The 20682-nt window shown below is 39.1% G+C and overlaps 1 protein-coding gene and 1 long non-coding RNA gene across 2 annotated transcripts in view; both read right to left on the bottom strand.

The window, feature by feature from the left end:
• Positions 1 to 12168, bottom strand: part of LOC103460695 (uncharacterized) — a 36582-nt gene extending 24414 nt beyond the window's left edge. Inside the window, exons 1-37 of the mRNA XM_081603516.1 lie at positions 12148 to 12168; positions 11847 to 12023; positions 11400 to 11608; positions 11191 to 11288; positions 11061 to 11086; positions 10873 to 10894; positions 10755 to 10782; positions 10568 to 10652; positions 10299 to 10445; positions 10005 to 10216; positions 9812 to 9915; positions 9602 to 9720; positions 9326 to 9493; positions 8941 to 9140; positions 8734 to 8846; positions 8467 to 8573; positions 8208 to 8378; positions 7921 to 8126; positions 7716 to 7816; positions 7426 to 7538; positions 6871 to 7026; positions 5612 to 5826; positions 5391 to 5476; positions 5140 to 5267; positions 4899 to 5024; positions 4605 to 4795; positions 4435 to 4526; positions 4116 to 4246; positions 3793 to 3917; positions 3542 to 3668; positions 3110 to 3322; positions 2774 to 2944; positions 2547 to 2693; positions 2341 to 2390; positions 2119 to 2251; positions 1840 to 1922; positions 1616 to 1742 (exon numbers count right to left, since the gene is read on the bottom strand). Of these exons, the coding sequence (XP_081459642.1) occupies positions 1616 to 1742; positions 1840 to 1922; positions 2119 to 2251; positions 2341 to 2390; positions 2547 to 2693; positions 2774 to 2944; positions 3110 to 3322; positions 3542 to 3668; positions 3793 to 3917; positions 4116 to 4246; positions 4435 to 4526; positions 4605 to 4795; positions 4899 to 5024; positions 5140 to 5267; positions 5391 to 5476; positions 5612 to 5826; positions 6871 to 7026; positions 7426 to 7538; positions 7716 to 7816; positions 7921 to 8126; positions 8208 to 8378; positions 8467 to 8573; positions 8734 to 8846; positions 8941 to 9140; positions 9326 to 9493; positions 9602 to 9720; positions 9812 to 9915; positions 10005 to 10216; positions 10299 to 10445; positions 10568 to 10652; positions 10755 to 10782; positions 10873 to 10894; positions 11061 to 11086; positions 11191 to 11288; positions 11400 to 11608; positions 11847 to 12023; positions 12148 to 12168 (4728 nt within the window). The remainder of the gene's footprint in view (positions 1 to 1615; positions 1743 to 1839; positions 1923 to 2118; positions 2252 to 2340; positions 2391 to 2546; positions 2694 to 2773; positions 2945 to 3109; positions 3323 to 3541; positions 3669 to 3792; positions 3918 to 4115; positions 4247 to 4434; positions 4527 to 4604; positions 4796 to 4898; positions 5025 to 5139; positions 5268 to 5390; positions 5477 to 5611; positions 5827 to 6870; positions 7027 to 7425; positions 7539 to 7715; positions 7817 to 7920; positions 8127 to 8207; positions 8379 to 8466; positions 8574 to 8733; positions 8847 to 8940; positions 9141 to 9325; positions 9494 to 9601; positions 9721 to 9811; positions 9916 to 10004; positions 10217 to 10298; positions 10446 to 10567; positions 10653 to 10754; positions 10783 to 10872; positions 10895 to 11060; positions 11087 to 11190; positions 11289 to 11399; positions 11609 to 11846; positions 12024 to 12147) is intronic.
• Positions 12169 to 17616: 5448 nt separating this feature from the next.
• On the bottom strand, positions 17617 to 18863 carry LOC103460944 (uncharacterized). Its single transcript, XR_014085940.1, has 5 exons — positions 18687 to 18863; positions 18577 to 18602; positions 18474 to 18489; positions 18342 to 18369; positions 17617 to 18233 (listed from the first exon to the last, which is right to left on the bottom strand). It is a non-coding gene; the product is annotated as an uncharacterized LOC103460944 (long non-coding RNA).
• Between the last annotated feature and the right edge of the window lie 1819 nt (positions 18864 to 20682).

The following is a 20682-nucleotide window of genomic DNA, read 5'->3' as shown; positions in this document are numbered from 1 at the left end:
TCATTGATTACATTGCCCCGATTAAAGTGAAGGTTGTGACTGGTAGGAAAAAATCTCCATGGAGAAATGCACAAACAGTTCAATCTGCATGACAACTCTGCCGTAGGGCCGAACGGAAATGGCGTAAAGGCCAACTGCACGTTTATTATGACATCTATAAAGAAAGTGCACAACACTAAAACATGCAAGAGAGGCTTTCTTTGCAGATGTCATAAACAAAACCATTAACAATGCTCGAGCTTTATGTGCTACTGTTGACAGGCTCACAAACCCTCCTATGACGTTGCCACCTAAACTTCAATCTAATGCCGCCTGCAACAAGTTTTCCAGTTTCTTCTCAGAGAAAATTCAAACGATCAGAGGATTAATCTGCACATCTACTCCAAAGCCAGTTCCAATGCTGTGGCCAAACACAACAAATGCAGGAAAACTGACCCAATTTCAACTACTTAATTATAAAACCCTGGGTCTGGGCAAGGTGAGAGTTCATCTATTACATTGTCTGAAGATGAACACATAAACTAAAAGCTGGATTATAGACATTTTTTATAAGCACATTTGTGGGCCTGCCTCTTTATTATTACACTGAATATAATTTCAGATCTTTGTAATAATAATAATAATACATTTTATTTCAAAGGCGCCTTTCTGGCACTCAAGGACACCGTACAATAGTAAAAAAAACTGTGACAGAAACAAATAAAATGTAACAAGTAAAAGTAGATAAAAATAAATAAAACAAAACTATGTATCTATATAAAAACTATGTAAAATCAGGCAAACCAATTGTGTCATGTGGAAAAGGCAGATCTAAAAAGGTGTGTTTTGAGTTCGGTTTTAAAATTTGATAATGACTTTATGTTTCTAAGGTATGGTGGTAATGAGTTCCAGAGTTGGGGAGCAGAGCGACTGAAAGCTCTGCTCCCCATGGTGGTGAGACGGGCAGAGGGGACAGTGAAATGGATTGAGGAGGATGATCTGAGGGAGCGAGAGGGAATGGCAATATGAATAAGATTTGAAAGATATGGTGGGGAGAGATTGTAAAGGGCCTTGAAAGTGTACAGAAGAATTTTGTATTCTATGCGGAACTTGGTGGGCAGCCAGTATAACTTTTCTTCAGGTTAACTTAGAAAGTGAGCTATTATTGTTACAAGTTAATTTTCTAAACTTTAGAAAAGTTATTGTTAGGGAAGCTCGACTGTGAAATATTGAACTGATATTGATATCTGATAGCAACACTGGTGTTACGTTAGATTTACAAATGTTTTACTTTATTTTTTTTAATCCGATTAATCGGATAAAAAAGAATAATTGATAGATTATTCAATTGCTAAAATATTTGTTTACAACAGCCCTACATGCATGCATATAAATCATAGTCTAAAATGGGGGGAAAAATGGCTGCAACAAGACATTTCTTAGCCTCAAATGATAAACAGGATATAATTCTGAAATAAAAACCCATCTTCAGCTGTTTTACAAGTTGCTGAAGAAACATATTCATCAAATTGAAATATAACTAAACCTTATCTGGCTTAAGTGTTGTTGTTTATTTTGGTATTTTTCATCATGGCACCTGAGGTCTCCTTTGACTCAGTCTTGATTTTATACTCACCAGGCAGTCTCTAGCTTCCCTGAACTTCTGTGGGCCCTTGTTCAAGATGCTGGAAGCCACAGAGAAGTCTGCAGCACCCAGGGCAGAGAAGTAGGACCTGCAGTTTGCTTTCTGGACATTGTTGGAGCTGTTGGTGGAGATTGTTGTAAAAAATCAAAATCATCATATGACTTTTTCAAACAACTGGCATAATAGTTACAATAATTACGTGGAGAGAGACTCACTCCAAGTAGAGAAGCATGTCTGAAGGGTAATCAGAGAAGTTCTGAGAGAGGTCGCCACGGATCAGGTTGTACATGCAGGTCAGCTGGAGGTCACAGTGTGAGAAGGTTGATGTGTCAGTGTTCTGCTCTTACTACTTTCATAAATTGAAATGTTTATGTTAAACAAATTTGAACACATAACTGGTGGTCATTGAATTTTTTAAAAACCATTTTCATAGCCTTCAACCACTTAATTTTAAGTGTCTCATTTCAATAAATTGTTTTACTTGCAGAACTTACCTGAGGTTCCTTCAGGTCCACCTTGGCTCTGTCTTTCCTCGGTCGACAGGCATGAATCATCTGCTTGATTTTGGTTTTAGACATTTTCTGAACTAATGAACAACTGAAACCTTGTAGCACAGATGGCGAAAGCCTGCAGAGAGAAAACAGAAAAGCACAGAGTTTAATGCATGGAAAGGTGGAAATTCTCATGACAAATAGCTGCGGGTGTTGGTTACTTACTGCTCGATGTCAAAGCCTGAATCACCCAATGTCCAAATAAACATGGTGGACTGTAAAGAGTAATACAGGAGTCTTTATTTAAGATGTCATTACGATATGTGAGAAATATTATTATGCTAAACATGGCAGGTGATCTCTGGCACATTAATTAAAATATCTCACAGCATAAAGTTTTTATTCGTCTAAAACCATAAGAACTCACTGACCTGATCTGCAGTCCACGTCTTTTTGTTAATCATGCTGATGTTGACTGTGCTCTCAGAAAACACCAGCAGTGAAGGTGGGATCTCATTTGCTAGGACATCAGGGACATTCTCCACCAATTTAACTGGATTTGTGTCCACAGAAATTATCTGACAAGTAGGTCAGTAGATGTCATTATTTGTCTGGTTCATTCAGCACTACTGAATTTAAGGGCAGGTTTGTTTTGTACCTTTCTGACAAAAGTCTCCTGGACGACCTTTGAGGCTTTCAGCATGTTGGAAACAACGTTGAGCTTCTTGGAGGCGCTGAGTATTTCGGAAGCTGAGATCTTTTGAATTGACTCTGAGTGAAGTCCAACAACAAGAGTTCCCAGGGACTCCAGAGAGGCTGCGCTGTTGACCTGTCAGTTACATTGTTATGTATTAAAACCATGTTCTAATAACTAAAAACTAATGACCATTTAGAAAGGATCATAGATTTTGATAAATCCAGGTTAACATTTATGCAACCGATCATTGAATACCTGAAGTGTTTCAGGAAAGCTGAAGAAAACAGCAAAACTTACCTGAAATCCTGAGGATGTGATGGACTGGATGATAGTGGTGGCCCGGTCCTGGCCCCAGTTTTTCACAGAGCCCAGGGTGGACAAAGAAGAAACGAGCACTGAAGAGGACACTGTAAGAATCTGATCTTTGGTCAGTGCTGAAGAGGCACTTCCAAGTTCTTCAAAGGTTTCCTTTGTGAAGGTCTTGATGGTGGATGTCAGAGCTGCAGATACCTGTTGAATATAATATTGTGGATGCATTAGTTTCATGTTGTTGTACTGTTTAAAACCCAAGGATTCATTAAAATTTCATACGAGTCAAACATGTTTATCTAGTGAAGGACATGAAGATATTTGCTGCCAATTACTGCTGTACAAACTGAATTAAATTGAGCTAGAAAAATGTCGTTGAAGCAAACAGTATTTCTGTGTAGGAACTTTTAGATCTGGTACCTCAGGATCTTCTGTTCCATTACAGAATGTCTTCAGTTTTTCCAAGATGACCATCGTCTCAGATTCAGTAAGAGAGGAAAATACTGAGCTTGGGATGTCAGAGGAACATAATAAAGAGCCTGGAAGCCTGAATGAAAGGTGGATTTTTATTCAACCGAGGGGAAGGATGAGTAATTAAGCACATACCGACATGGAAACCTGATCTCATCAACATTGCCGTACATTTTTCAGCTAGAGTGATAAAAACTTACTTGAATAGACTGAAGTTCGGGTTGAATGCATAGAGTTGGGTGATGTAGTAGCCTGTTACGTATTTAGAGATGGCTGTGTTGTTGAAGAGTTCCAGATTAGAGTTATCCTCCAGGAATATCTCCAGCTTTAAATGTATAAACATCGATTACCATGCAACATACGTAGATATTACTTTGCACAGCTTAATGCAGCAGGCTTCATCCGAACAGTTCATTTATCCTACTCCTCCCTCTTGTAATTCCATGTGGAAAATGGGTTTTGGTAAGATTTACCAAACTTTCACACATTATTAAATATTCTTTAATTATGAATGGACAAACACCTGAGAGATGGAGATGAAGCTCATGAGATCATCCAGAGTGATAAACGTAACAAAGCTGCCGATGTAGCTTACAAACCAGGAGGTAGAACTCAGCTCTGGATCGCTGGGATCGTAGCATCTGGCTCCAGAGCCTGAGGACAACAACATAGCAGAGTACGGTAATAGAAATATGTAACTATTGATCTAAAACATGATGACGTAAACCTGCATTGCTGATATTTCAGCTCAGAATAGAAAGGTGTCTTCTGTAACAATCATCCGACCACCACCGGTTAGTTTTTAAGGCATAAAGAGCAAATAACAGGATCTAGACTCTTACCAGCTGTCAGGTAGCTTCTGATGGCGGTGTACACATCTTTCCGTCCAAATTCTGAACTGTTGTATGTGAAAGTTTTCCCCATAATATACACCCTGTTAAAAAGAAAATAGAACCTGAGTTCGATGAAACCTACACATTCAATCATGAGATGCAATGAGAAACCAACTCACAGTTTCTGGAAGGAGAGACATGAGGCGTTTTGCACCTCAGTGGAGTTCAGAAGTTCCTTGGTGAGGAACCTCAGATAGTTCCTCAAACGTACGTTAAACCACAGATCAACCTCAGATCTTCTGTTGCTGCTCAGAGCCAAAGGCCAAACACAGGGAAGGATGATCCTCCTCACATCATCTGGGACGTCCTCCTGCAGGTGTTGTACAATCAATCAATGGGAGAATGAAGAGAACACAGCTAGATTGCCACTTAGATGTAATTGCAGACATGCTTGTCTGAAATGGGGGACATACAGTTTGTAGGAACAGAGAGGTTTTGTTGTAGTTGTTAAAGATGGCACAGATGTTTGAAGTGTTCTGGGTGACATCAGGCTGGCTGAGGAACTGACGCATTTCTGAGGTGCTGATGGTATTTAGGAGCTGGAGAGATTCAAGCAAAGTTGTCACCAAATTATTGAAATCAAAAGGTTGGTTAGATATTCAGCTATATTGGCAAGTTTCACTGAGATAAACTCCCTTGTCATTATGTTTTCACCTCTGACTTGCGTGTTGGTGGCAGAAGAGAGATGAATGTTGCCACATCAGGAAAACCAAAGTTGAGGTAGTTGCTTTTCAGGAAGAGGTAAAAGCTTCCACCTTCATAACACTTTACCCATGTCAGGCCTTTTGTTTTTACAAAGGAAAATGTATTGTTATGGGTGAAAATATGAGGTACTATGAAACATATAGATGTGTACAAGCAGCGCTTTAGGAGATTTACAGCATGGGCATGTTTTTCAAACAAACCTTGAAAGAAGAGGACTATATTGTTGTAGATCTGTTGTTTGGTTTCAGTGCTGAGCGTCATTTGTACCTTGTCAAGCACTGTAATCCTAGAAAAGCAACAATTCTCTATCATTTTCAAGATGGAAATCTAATGAAACATGATGTCATTACAAGTAGAAGTTACTGTATCTTGGAATACTTGTCAGTTTTCTGTGATCCTAGTATTTCACTGAATAACTTACATCTCTTGGCTGTTGTTGCAGCTCCTGTTTGTCCCAATGCTGAAAAGTCGTTCTACCAGACTAGGTGAAATATTGACCAAAAAAGGCCTCAGCCGCACCCTCATCCACTGCAGGAACTCTTCATCACTAACAGCAGGGAAGGACAGCGCTCCTCTTTCCAGAACTGTCTGGAGGAAGGAGGATTTTACCTCTAGTGTGTAGTTCGCAGACTGGACCTGTGGGTGAGTTTAGAAACGGATGTTTGTTCAAACAAATTATCAACAGCATCCTCCTTTGTCACACAGACCCAAGACTTCCTCCTTCTCTACAGCTATGATCTATCTCTGCAATACTATCTCTATAGAGCTTTTATCCTCTCTTTACCCACAAATAACTCTCCAATCTGCTAAACTTAAGCTCTCCGTGTCATGAAATGCGGTAGTTGAGTGGTGAGGCAGACGCAGTAGACCCAGGTTATGCCGAGAAAATAATGATTTAATGATGAAAACACAAGAATCCAGGCAGCACAGAGTGAGTAAAAGCCAGGAGCTAATCACTGGTAGCAACTGGTGTCAATATGACAGAAACAGGCAACAAGACAAGGACCCAACAAGGAACACAGGTGGACTAAATACACAAGGAGGTAATCAGGGGAAACAAGATACAGCTGTGAGCAATCAAGGGGTTGACAGGACAACACAGAGACTCAACTAAACACAGAAACCTAAAGGAATACACAGAAAAACTCAAATCCTCACACTATTTCTAAACTTGTTCAATATCTTCAAATGACCTCAAACAAGATCTCAGTAACATATTGTTAACCTCACAAGTGGCTTTGAATGCAGATGTGTTCAAAGTGCAGTCATTTTGTAGTTGTGGCTGCGGTGTGCACTGCATGGTCCCCATACATACAACATACTTGTAGCAAAAAGCCATAGACATGCTGTCAGTGGCAGACAGCATGTAGATAGTCAACAGATGTCCATGCAGTTTGGACATGTGTTAGTAAGTGAGAAACCCATTTTGAACATCCTTTGTCCCGTGTTCTTTGAAGAAATTTGTTTTTCATAAAGTTAGCATTTTTCATAATTTAAAAAGCATTTGTAGACATTTTACTAAAATAGCTTAAATCAGTGCCATTAGATCAATCAATTTCTCATTTACTGATCGGAAGTAAGATTGTTAAATACATGTCTGAAAGTGTTAAGTAAATATATGAGTAGCTTTCAGTCAAGATGAGCCTATGCAGGACTATTCAGAAAATTGTACACATTTACCTCAATCACTGGTGAGATCGTGTCAAAGAAAGCACCAAAATCAGCTGTCTGGATTGCTCCCAGGACCTTCCTCACGTCTTGCATCCCGTTTAGCTGTGAGGGAATTGTTGCAAGCTGGCTCAGCTGACTGATCGTGAGAACATCCACAACTTCCACCTAAGAAAAGATGAGTGACACTTAAATAACCAAACCCTACAGTTTCTTGATGTCATCTCCCAGGTTCTGATGTATTTGGGTAAAAAAAAATAGTGACAAACTCAGAACTAAATAAAAGCTTTCCAAGTCTAGTATTCAGACTTGACCTTAATGTATATTATTGCAAGCCTTTAATCATATTGTTCTGCAAACTTTGTAACTAAATCTAGTTTGTCAATAGGATATTGATGACTAACTGCTAGATAAAGGCCACTAGTGCCTAACTAAGAAAATAAAAACTGATGCAAATAAACACAGGATCTAAAGAAAACATTTAAATTATATTTGATCATGTCATGACCAAATATAATATTAAGAAAGTTTGTACATGTTATTCAGACATAGCAGTATAAAACTTACTCCTCTGAAATCATTCTTTAAAGACAAAAAATCCATGAAGGAGGCTTGAAATCTGAAATAGCCAAAGTTGTCTTCTAGCCAACGCCTGTTATCAGATGTAACACAAGCGATGCCTAGAAATAAAGTAAGAAAGCTTTTTATTGAACAGGTCACATTAAACCTAAACATATTAGACTACTACAATTCCAAAGCAATTAACTATGTATGAATATACCAATTCTCAATCACACAAACAGCCATACGTATATGTGTTCATATAGACATATACATTTTAAGTAAGCAGGAGCTACCTGTGTGGAACTGTCCCCTGAGATAGTCCAATGCAAACATGAAAACCAGCTGAGTTTGTCCTTCTGAAAGTTCATTGAAAATGTTGTCGAACCCTTTGAGACTGAGAGAACAACAAATATCATCCAGGGTTTTAATCATATTTCAGTTGGGACATTAGATTTTTTTTAACATAGATAAAACAAAGAACAAAATATTTTTACTCACATCTCCTGATAGGAGCTACACGTAATATTTCTGGGAATAATTTCAAATGCTCGTGAGTCAACACTTGGCAGGAAAAGAGGAAGATAAACCTGGAACCATAACTTCAATTCTTCCTCATTCAACGTAGAAAGTTTTGGGCCAAGTACTGTTAAAGTAAGATTCAGGATGGTATCACGAATTCTTGGACTGACTGTTGTCTGGTTTTGCTGAAAGGAAAGAAAAAATGGAATTTACTGTCCTTCCTTCTGACATCAACTTCATAAGATAACTTTCTGATGAAAACTTACTTCAGCTGCACCATGAACAAATGTATCAAAAAATGACTCAATGTTTGCCATAGATGCTGAAAGCACAGGTCTTCTGAAAATCATTATTACAACATTCTCATTGGATAGGATGTTTGGTTCAAGGAGGAAGGTAGCTAGTTGGGTTGGAGAAAAGGAATCAAGGATGATCACCTATAAAAACATGTTTTAGGGTTAGGGTAACATTTCTCAATGTTTATTAACCAAAGGACGATTTTACAATCTATTAAATTGAACATACATCTGAGAGGTTGAAGGCTTTGAGGTCAGAGTAAGTTGTGTATTGAGAAAAGGGTCCCAGGTTTGTTTGAATCCATTCAACGTCAGTCTCAAGTCCCATCCTGCAAGCTGAGGGACATATGCATTTGTTAGAATAGGCATAATTTACACAGAGCCATATTTAAAGTCATCAGGCATTTACAGGTTTGTTTTTTGTTCTGGGTGCTCTTTCAACATAGCACTTGTACAACTGAAATCCATGTGGCAAACGTAATTTTTGCATTCCCACCTGGCTTGTTGATGACACCGGTAGAGCTTTTGAGGTAGGCCAGCAGCACAGAAGCGATTTCTTGTCGTCTAAGCAGGGGCATGTCAGGGAACACTTTGGCAATCCCTCCCACACTGCAAAGATGGTAGAAAACGTTTCTTACATGGCACCTCACCAGTAGATTGTAACTAGAGGTCTCTGAAGACACTTCTTTAGAATGCAACTCACACGACGTGGTAGTTTGCGCAGCTCATGCTTGATATCGTACTGTTGAGCATCTGTGGAGTGAAACTGGCAAGGATGGTAACCAGTTTCACGTGGAACCAAAGGTACAACTCTTGTGAGCTGAAGCTCAGGAAACGTAGCCTTAGGATGTAAAAGGCTCTTGTCATCGCACGATCTCGGACGACCGTCTGGAACTGTAGGACCTTGCAAAGTATGACAAGTACGGTAAACTGTGTGACAAATGCACTACACGGAGCACTTTTAAAGATTGGAGTTAACAGAGTTGTGTAAATTACTTCCGTCCAAAGTAATGCAGACCCTTTGATACCCAAACGAGGGCCAAGATTGGTACGTCTGAAGTCTGTGATTGGCTGTGGCTGGGACCTACCTGTCCGTTCGCTGTGAGCTGTGTGAGGAATACGTCTAGGTTTTGCAGAGCGTCACCCTTTTCAAGTCGCTCAAAGGCAAGGTCAATCAGGGTTGTGTCGTTTGAGCTCCCTGCATTTATTAGGAGCTGTGCCACCTGAGAGGGAGCCAGTTGTGACAATATTTCAATCTAGGAAAAAAGAAAAGAATATGGAGTCAAAACAGTCCTTCTTGCAAAGCAGCGGGTCAAGAGATCTTGTTTTGTGAGCACCCATCAGCAGCCGCCGTTGGCACTTACGATAGACAAGTGCGGGTTGAGGGTTTGCAAATCCTGGACTGTTGCAAAATCAGCAAAGCTGCCGAGGTTTGCCTGTAGCCAATCCTGACTCCCGTTGGTGGACAAGGTGCAGCCAGGATCTGCAGAGAAGTTAGAAAGAGACACTGGCTGTAAGTCAACATCCTTTGCCATCAAGAAGTTAGCAAGCGGATCCCGAGAGCCTGGCTTTACCCGATGACTCCTTTCGTGACAGGAACGGTTTGATGAAATAAGTAAAGACTGCTTGCTGCTTGTCACTGTTCATGAGTTGCCTTTGGTTGCTCAATTCCTTGACACTGCAATTTGAGGAAAGGTAATCAACACCAAAACATATGCAGCTTTCTTTTTGTAATATTTTTCTGTGTGAAACAAGATTTGTACTTACACAATCTGGTAGGTCAGGCAGCTGAAGTTGTAGGAGCTAAGGCAGAACAGGAAGTTTGTGGATGGGGAGGCCAGGAACGGCCCAATAACTCTCTGGACCAGATCCCCAATGACAGTCCTACTCTGTAGTTCTGCGTCACTGAGGTTGGCAAGTCGCAACTCTCTCAGAGCATCAAGGGCGTTTGATAAGGCTGGCCTGCTGTTGTTGGAGGTCTGTAGTTGAGAAAAAAGGTTAGATGCTTACGTCGCTTTGGAAGGAAGGTGAGCAAATTTGGAAAACCTCTAATGGATTTACCATGGTGGCAAACGTCTCCAGGGTGTCATTCAGGGAAGAGGAAACTTTCTGAAAGAAGAGCTTCCACGCTTCTACGGGGTATGTCGTTTGGCTTTCCAGCGAGCATTTCAGCAGTGTGGCCAGGTTTTGCGGCGCAAGCCGGTCAGCCTTAAAAACGGATGAAGGGAGAAACGAAGAGACACCTGTCAGAACTCCCTCGTACTTCTCTCAGGGCTGTAGTTAACTTGCATTTTTCTCTTGAATTTACAGGTCGCACAAAAAAGTCTTACCACGGAGCAGGCATGTTCAGTGATGGTAAAAGAGCACAAGGCTGCGGAGGAGTTGTCAGCTGCCAGTGTTTGTTGGACTAGTGACCTGGGCCAAACAATGATGAAAAAATAAATAGGTCACCACCTTTTGAACTTTGTGTCAGAGAACTTGCTAACTTAACATTGGCTCTGTCAGTAAAACACCCACCTATTGACCTGAGCGCAGATGAGGTTCTCTGGAAAAGGACCAGATTTTTGTATCAGAACTTGGTACTTGACATTCAAGTTACATTAGTTGGTGAACATCAGTGTGTTTTAATACTTACCATCAACAGCTGTTTCCTTGCACTGGGGGAAAATAATAGCAGCAAAAATGTTAGGCTAGCGAATAAAACTAGGTGCATCACAGATGAATTGGCTTTTCCACTATTGCATACGTTATGTAGGAACAGTGATTGGAGCTTGAACATTTTGTAATAGTGCGTCATTTTGCACCCTATGAAAGGGATCTTACCGTGAAAGATTCTGGTGTCGAGCAACCTGTTTAACAACAAAAATGAAGTTAGCCATGGCTTCAATACATTGCTATCATGCCCTGGTGTTTTCAGCAAAACTCTTGTTTTCAAAGCTGTTTGGACACCTACGTGGGAAAGTCTCTTTGAGGAACTCGATGCTTGAATTGATGCCCATCGACAGCTCCAGTGGTAGAGGGAATTTCAATGTTTTCTGAAGACCGGTGAGACTAAAGGAAAAGACAATTTCACTTTGCTGGAATGGAATCACATTATCGCTCATTACACAAAGCCAAAGTTTGAAGTGGTTGAATTTAAAAAAGAAAAAAAAAGGGTCTCACATGGCCATGTAAGATGCGCAGCTGATGTCCTTTGGAATCACCCACAGGTAGGCAGGACGGAGGCTTGGCATCACAGGAACAAGGTAAACTTGGAACCACAGCTGGAATTCTTGTGCTCCAAAGAGCTCAAATGCAGGCGCGAGGGCTGTCAGGCTTATGTTCAGTATGGTTTCTCGTACAGCTGCGTTTGTGATGAAGGTAATGTTTTCCTGAAAACAAAAGCATTCAGGTTGTAGTTCAAGAGCTCACCACATCCTGGTTATGGGCAGAAATGAAGACACGTCAAAAATTCTGTCAAAATTAATCGGTAGAAGTCCAACAGTTGACCTAATCGTTGGCTTTACATGGATCCACAATCCCTTCTACGCCCCAGAAGGGGTTGTTTGTGTGTGGTTTGACAAAGAACTCTCTGGGGGAAATGTGACCAAGTCAGTGTGAAGCATTCACCTTCTCGCTGATTTGTGCAAACGTCTGGAAAAACTGACTGAGCTGTTCGTCCTCGCCGGACAGTTTCAAGCTGGTGAGCACCTCCCTCACGAAGTTGACATCCTCCAAAGCGCCGCTGTCTGGATCCAGTATTAGCTCAGCCTTTTGTTGCAGTGAAAGTTTTTGCAGGACTTCAATCTGTAACAACAAGTCTTTATGCTTTTGAGCTTACTTTTATATGATTGGGTTTGCATTATTGTGGTCTTATATATTCGTACATATATGAAACTTGTCATATTTGAAAATCTGTTGCATCACTTACAGCAGAGAAGTTGTTGGTCATTTCTTTAAGTTCTTTAATAGTTGCAAATTTAATAAAAATCCCAATGTTTCTTTGCAGCCATTCTTTACTTCCTGTATTTTTGTCTTTGCATCCAGGCTCTGGTAAAAATAAATAGTTTAAGATTATAAAACACAGTATAATTTTCTTTGAATATTGTTTTCTTTTTAGAATTTTATCATTATTTTTATGTTTTATGTTTCAGTCGAGTGTTATAAGGATAATCACAGTTTCTTTCTACCATGCCCATGAAAATGTAACAATCCTACCTGCTGAGTTTTTTCTTGACAGGAACACTTTGATGAAATTACTGTAGATTAGTTCTCTGTCAACACCTTGAGTTTTCTGAAGTTCAGTGGACATAGATTCCATCCTTTAAAATATAAACATATATATTTTTTATATAAACTGTTTTATAATTTATTTTTTACATTGCTTAATATACACATCTTCATATTTTCTGTTAAATTCAATTTTCCTAATTTGTTTTTGCCCACTTTTGTAATCCAACCTGGTTTCTTGACTTCATCCTTCATGACTAAGTTTAGTGTCTCCCATAGGCTTTGCGGGAGTAGTCAGACCAACCTTTCCTGGATTAGGAAGACTTGGACAGCCTTTGTGAGCTGGGTCTTTTGGAAGGAGATCATTGGTTGGGGAGAGATGCCACAGGCAGCTCCCTCCATGTGGGCCCTCTACCTTGGTGGCAATTGAGGGCAGGAAGCTTTCTGTGCTATTTCCCAGCAGTGTAATCTAGCTTTGGGGACATACGATGTCACCTTAGTGATGGCTTTCGGTTGCATGAGGGAAAGCTCTTACTATTCAGGAGCGACAACAATCTATACCTGATTTGGTATTATACTTTTTTGTGAGGCATAAAATGTCCATAACAAACACAATTTCTGGGGAGAAGTGAGTTCATATGTTTACTTATTGCTAGACCAAATTTGGTCAAAGGTTGATAATTGACTTTGTCATCATATCATTAGGCCTTTGGCATAATGTATTTGTGGGATAGCCTCTGGGGCCCTATTCACCCCACATCCCAAATTGTTTTATAAGACACACTTAGGCCTGATTTGCCAGGAGGCATTTGCCTCACCCAGATAATTGATAAACACTTAAATGGAACCTTTTGGACAATTTGAGTTAAGCTATGTTCTCAACAAACAGCACATCATGTGACCTGATCAAATTGACTGTCTGGGAAGGCTTGCAGAGCCATTTGTACAGGAACCTGCGTACTCCAAGCGGACGCCTGCCACTTTGAGTGTGTGACACCCATATGCATATTCTGTGTTGCATAGTAAACTGGTTGATGGGAAACGGTGAAAATATCAAACTGTTTTGTGTGCAACACCAGGCTGATAAGGTTTAGAGTCGGAATAACTAGTCGCAAGCACTCACAGCAGCTAGACTGTGGCTCTGTGTGGTGGCTGCCCTCATGGAGAAGAAATGGGGCTAGGTGTCCAGCTAATTCACTAAACTTGATAGTTTTCATTTCGACTGTGGAAAACTAAGGAGTTTCTCAAAAGAATTGTAGACGGTCAGTATGCTTGACTATGAAATCTCAACCGTCTGCAGACAAGAGTGTACAGAGTCTGTGGCTCACGGAACACATACAGTACACCTGAGTATGTGGAAGCCTTTGGTCGTTGGGTTACTACAGAGAACCACAGTGAGAACCATTATCCACAGAAAGACAAAGAACAGCAAACTAAAGGACCCAGAACAACCTCTACAGCATGTAGGTCAGCTTGTCAATGTTCTCCTTTGGCCTCTAATGAGCCATCATTTGATCCAGGTGCGTTAAACCGGGGAGAGACTGAAACATACAGGATGCCTCCAGGACCCACTGTGGGCACCACTGCTTTAACTTAAAGTACACCTGATTTATTAGACAAGACATTGACCCAAAACACACTATAAGCCACCACAGAATGGCTCCAAAGAGAAATTAAAAATAAAATCAGGATTTCCAGTTGCCTTTCAGCATCTTGACTTAAATCCAGAAAGATACAAACTTTCCAATGTGGCTATAAGGAAATAATTCTGCACAGACCTGTCAATCAAAATTCCATCATGGTGGTTTAAAATTCTCACTATTTTCCACTGCAAATGCTTTCTGGTAGTTGTTGCTGCCCAGGGAACCAGAACTAGTGAAGGTTGAGGGGAAATAAATTGTTCTTTTACTATCAGATTAATTTTTACATATTTTTATCTTCAATCTGAACCTTCAAAGTCACATAAAGAAAATAACAAAGATGGCCTTCTACAATCAGAAGAACATCTCCAGGGTTAGAGGACTAATGTCTCAGCAAAATCTAGAAAAACGTATCAATACTTTTATCTTTAGCTGCATTGATTACTGCAGCAGCGTCTTCACATGTCTGTCTAAAAAGTCAATCCTCCAGCTGCAGCTGATCCAGAAACTGCTGCTGGCGTTTTCACTAAAACCAGGAAGATGGAGCACATAACATCTGTTGTAAAGTCCCTACACTGGCTCCCTGTAGCTCAGAGAATAGACTTTAAAATACTGTTGTCAGTTTATAAATCACTGAACAACTTAGCACCACGATACAATAAAGATCTGCTGTTGTTGTATTGACCTTCCAGACCAATAAGGTCTTCTGGTTCTGTCCTTTTTTAGCTTGTAGGAATTTTGTAGCTACCTTTGCAACATTAGTAATGAATTTCCCCAACACCATAAATGCAAGCTAATATATCAAAAATCACAATTTTAATTTACATACATTTGTTGGTAAGAACTGCAGCTGAAGTTCTGGTTGCCCAGTTGGACTAAGAAGCTTTGAGCCACATAAGGCAAAAGTGGAGCCATCTTCAGAGAGAACCACAGTCTGACGAATGTTGGGTCACGGTAGTCACCCAGATTCAAACTGTCCAGGACTCCAAATATTTCCAGAAGATCAGCTGTGGATTGGTTGGCACCCTGTTATTTAAAAAAAGTTGTAATTTGATATTAGTAAATGTTTTTTTCCCTTGTGTATATATGTTGTAATTTAAGTATTCATTGAAAAATATTTTATTGATCTCAAAGGGAAAATAATTGTTGTAACTCAATAATTCAGATTATTCATAAAGGGACAATACATACATACATACAGACAGACAGACAGACAGACAGACAGACAGACAGACAGTCAGTAATGGCATAATTTGAAAAAGTAACTTTAATCAGATTACTGATTACTTGATTTAGAAAGTAACTAAGTTACATTAAAAGTAACTTTTTCAGTTACTTTCAGCAACGCTCCGCCACCGGTGAAAATTACATTGAGCTTTGCCAAAACTTAATTGCAAGTTATTTTATAATGATAACATCAACAATGTGTCTGAACTGATAAAGTTGAACTCAAGAGGAGATTGTTTAATGGTTACAAGAGTACAAAAAAAACTTTAATTTGTGCATGTTTTCCCACTAATGTGTTCCACTATTATCTGGAAAATTCTAAGTAGGATTTAGAGCCCCCCTCCCTGCCCCAGCCTCCAGGTTCTGTGTAACGGCCCTGCGTTTGCTGCGCTCCTTCTGTGGCTCCACAGCTCAGATGACCTGCTGCACAGATTTGTGACACTTACCTTAATACTAATGATTATAATGGCGTTTAGTTGTGCAACTTTACAAACTTGTTCATTTGTGGCTGTTTTCACGTTTATTGCGCTGTTCATATTAGTCTCGATGTTTGCAGTTTTCTGGAGTGCAGTGCGAAGCTCGAGGTCAGTCACAGATATTTATATTACCAACATCAAAACACACAAGGTCTAGCAAGCAATTAAAGAACTGTCAGTAAATCTATAGGAATGGGTCTTATTTAAGCGGAACATCTCAAATTTGCAAGTTCAAGGTTAGCCCCTCTTCTTGCCTTGTGCTTCACTGGTTTTATTATACATGTATTTATTCCTTTTTTAAAAAAATCCACTCTAGTGGCCTTTATTTGATAATTAGTTGACAGGAAAGAGGTTAATGAGAGAAGAGGAAGAAATGCGAAAAAGGTCACCAGGCCGGGAATCAAACCTGCGACGGCCACATTGAGGACTGAGGCCTCCTTATGTGGGTTGTGCTGAACCGCTGCGCCACCACAGCACCCATGGTTTTATTCCTGATACCTTGATGAATGTTCTTCTATTTTCTGTGATTAAAAACAAAGCTGGAAAAATGGGCAGCTCTGATAACTATAGACCTATTGCACTAGCAAGTACACTAAAGTCTTGGAACTAATTATTTTGCCAAAGACAGTAATTTCTACAGACAATCAATTGGGGTTCATGTTCAAACATGATACTGATTTGTGTATATTGATTTGTGAATTACTGAATAATTATAATAGCAAAAATTCAACGGTATTTCCGTGTTTTTAGACTCCACTAAGGTTTTTGATCGTGTAAATCATAGAAAACTATTTTTAAAATTGTGCCAAGCTGGTGTAGCCAAATACATAGTAAGATGTCTGTCCTATTGGTGTACTAACCAAACTATGCAGGTCAAATGGGACAACTGTGTGTCTGCATCCTTCCATGCCAGCAATGGAGTCTGACAAGGAACCATTTTGTGCCCTATATTGTTTAATTCTTATATGAATGATCTCTCTAAGCAGCTAAACCTCTGTAGAACTAGCTGCATGGTTGGAGATACAATTATAAATCATCTTATCTTTGCTGATATAGTGGCTTTTAGTCCAAGTTCAGGTGGTCTCCAGCAGCTGCTTAATGTGTGTTCAGCACGCGGTGAGCTACATGACGTCAAATTCAATCCATCAAAAAGGCTCATTTTGATCTGTCACACTAAAGAGGACATGATATTTCCACATTTTAAGCTGTCTGGGATTTTATTGAATGCTTCACATGAAGTGAAATATCTTGGTCATGTGCTGACAGACCGTCTGTCTGATGATGAGGATATTTACTGTGAGGTTAGAATGATATCTGCTCAGGCAAATATCCAGTTTGTAAGTTTGGATTCTGCTCTGATGAAATGAAACTGAACTTGTTTAGATCATATTGAACATCATATACGGCACATTGGTGGTGCAACGTTATAAAAGCCAGTCTTCATAGACTGAAGGTGGCTTATAATGATGCACTAAGACTTTTGTTAAATAAGCCCAGATTGACCAGAGCCAGTGAACTGTTTGTATCTGCTCACGTCAGCACTTTGATGCCTGCTTTAAGGAAGCTTTGTGTCTAATTATAAATAATAAATATAATGCAGTAAAATACTCATCTGTACTTTGGAGACATTGGTATGATTGTCTCCTTAATGGTTAGAAGCCTTGTGTATTGTACTTTTTATTCTTTCATTGTATTTGTTTTCTTTTTTATGTAATTTGGACTTTGAGTCTGTAATAAAATCTATATTCCCGACCCCACTGAGGGAAAAGGGTGTAAGAAAATGGATGGATGGATGGATGGATGGATGGATGGATGGATGGATGGATGGATGGATGGATGGATGGATGGATGGATGGATGGATGGATGGATGGATGGATGGATGGATGGATGGATGGATGGATGGATGGATGGATGGATAAAATCTATATCTAAAATGGTAGCGCATAGTGATTTGCATAAGTAATTTTAATCTGATTACGTTTTTGAAATGGCAACACATTAGATTACTCGTTACTGAAAAAAGTGGTATATACATACATAGATACATAAAATGGGATATTTTCCTCAGTTCCGTTTCAGTTATATAGTGCCAATTCACCACTCAATTACCTGGATCAAGTAAGCTTTTAAAGACGAGTCCACTAAGTGCCGGATGTTTTGTTCCATCTCCAGAAACAGTTCCTCTGACAGGCTTGCATTTGGATCAGATCTTTTACAAGTAAGATCTCTTACAAATGCATCTGCTGCCATTGATATCTGGAAAAAACAGGCAGAGAAAGTAATAATGTCTGAAACCAAACACCAGAGGGCGTCGCTGCTGTGTGGTGACACCACGCATTAATGCTGATGATGACGCTCTGCAATGCTTACGCTGCGACTGGCATCTTGTAGATTTATGCCTTGGCAAGATCCAGGAATACCATTGGTTGGAGTTGAAGCAGTGCTTTATTAACCATTAAATTAAACAATGCCGATTAATTTATTAACTTTATTCAGCTAAAAATAAATGACTTCAAACTATTATGATGATAAACTAATTTTTCGTGCTGACCTGTTCGGAGGCGTTGGTAGATGTTGAACTACACAGGACATAAAACAGAAATAGCATTATACAGTGATGCAGGCCAAAGAACAGCTTATTTGTATATTATTGTCTTTTACTGAATGAAGATGTTTTTCATACCTTGTGTTGTGTTGGACTGAAAAGAAATTTACAGTACAAAAAATTAATTCAAGAAATGGAAAGGTACATTCTTAGCTAGAAAAAAATTATGAACCAAACTTACAGGTGAGGCCAATGTGGAAATGCATGCTGTAGGGATGGGAAGAAAATTCTTGATATTAGATCAATAACTGAAAATGATAGGTTCTCCTCTGAGTTTAGGGAAGCTCTTACCGATCCCAACCACCAAGAGTGGCAGAAGATGCCCTGAGGTTAGGGAGACCGCCATTGTCTGCAGGTTACCGTCTTCACTTTACTGATCTTCTATTTATTTTATTAGCATTTTACACCGAGATCGTTTCAGCTCCTTACAAAACACAAGACAATAGTTTAGGTAAGTACTGTATATCTACGGTATATCTAAACTCTGCAAATTACACGTTTGGACGATTTTCTGGTAATTGATTGATAAGAATAATTTCATATGAAACATATTTTCTTAATTTTCTGGTAGATTCCAGTTAAGAGTTTAACTTGCAATTATTTTATATTATGTTGTAATATTACAACTAACTATACAATATTATAAAAAATGAGAGCATGTTCTTTCTAATCACTGATTCATTCAAAGTAAAGAGACATTTCTTTTTTACAACAATCGCATGTCAAACTTCTCTCAGTAATTGTATGATTAAAAAAAAGAAAAGCAGGGAATCAAACTCACCCATCTGCTTTGCTTTCTCGCGGAAAAATGAGGACCAAACCTCAAAGGTAAAACAGGTATATTCTGGGTGGAGCAATGAAATATTTGGCAAGGGAACAAAAGCTCAAAGAAACATTCTGATCGGATAAAATAACTGTGTTTGTGCGTCTCCATCAACTTCAGTGTTGCACAAAACAAAACGGGGGTCAAGTAAGATTTCCATAATATAAAATCCAGTTTATTTTTCTTTGTTTTCTGTCAAAAATTAACAATGTTTGACACAAAAAACTAACATTGCTTTATTTTATAAATTGTCCATAAAGACCTCTAAAATTGCAGGGTTTTTTCAAATGGACTTCTTGGCTGTGTTTAAGGCTGATTTTATTTATATTCCCTGATTCCTGTGGGTGGTCTTGTTTAAAGCAGAGGATAAGTACTGCTTTTAATTAGCAGAATATCATCTTGACTGATGTTGGACTACCATGTCCAACATTGGTGATTAGGATTATTAACAACTGAAAACACTGAAACACCTGGAAGTTTGGAAATCCAGTACTTGTGACCAAACGAAGGCTGACTTACTGTGCAGTTTGCATCACCTAAAGGAGTCTCAGGCTCGTAAGTTTCTCCCTGAGACTTACGGGCCATTTCCAGGTTAGTTTTTGTTTAAAACAAAGTTCAGATTGTGGTTTGAAGTCTGCAGATTTCTGAGGATCAGTGACTTTTAGTCTGCAGCTTCGAAGCGCTGAGATAGCTGAGCCTGATTTTGTTTCAGCAGATATAATTTACAGGGAATCTTTTAAGCTGGTTGTTTTTTCCCTTTTCATCTGTCCTGTGCATTCTTGAACAGGCACTTACACAAAGATCAATTCAATTCCTTAAATACTATTTTAAAATAATTATTTTTAAAAAGTTATTTTTTTATTATTTTGAAAAACTAAAACAAAATGTAAAGCAGCTTGCAATAATTGAATGCAATAATGTGAGTTTACCTTTATGGTGAGTTTTATATGTTAACTGGCATTTTTAATCATTTAGACTGTTTCAAAGTGTCTCCCAAATCCTAATGCTGTCCATTGATTTTCTTTAATAGAACCTAAATCATGGGAGCTTAATTTTTCCACTATTATTTCAACACCAGGATTTACTTTATTGCAAGTTCAGAGATATCATAATAGTTGTTTAATTAGAATTTTAAATGAATATTAATCATCCAACCAATAGACATCATCACTCATTGTTAATAGAACTGAAAGTGGCTTTAATCCAACACGAGAGGAATTTGTGTTTAGGCCAAATTGTTCATCCCGTAAAAGAAACACCAGTAGAACCAGTGTGTTGGGTTCTGTTCTCTGACTGAGCCTACTTTCTCAGAAAAGAACCGTCATTCAGACTCAGGGAACAATTTTGAGCTGCAGCTCAACTCATCATATCGTTGTCAAACAGGCATCTGTAAAAACCTGTGACAATGAAGTCTAAAGTGTTAGAAGTGGATTATGCTCTCTATTTTTCACACTTGACTATATT

The sequence above is a fragment of the Poecilia reticulata genome, chromosome 22, assembly GCF_904066995.2.
Source record: "Poecilia reticulata chromosome 22, P_reticulata-male-v2, whole genome shotgun sequence".
Taxonomy (NCBI): Eukaryota; Metazoa; Chordata; class Actinopteri; order Cyprinodontiformes; family Poeciliidae; genus Poecilia; species Poecilia reticulata.
The sequence above is the reverse complement of the archived record's forward strand: the minus strand, read 5'-3'. Positions and strand labels throughout refer to the sequence as shown.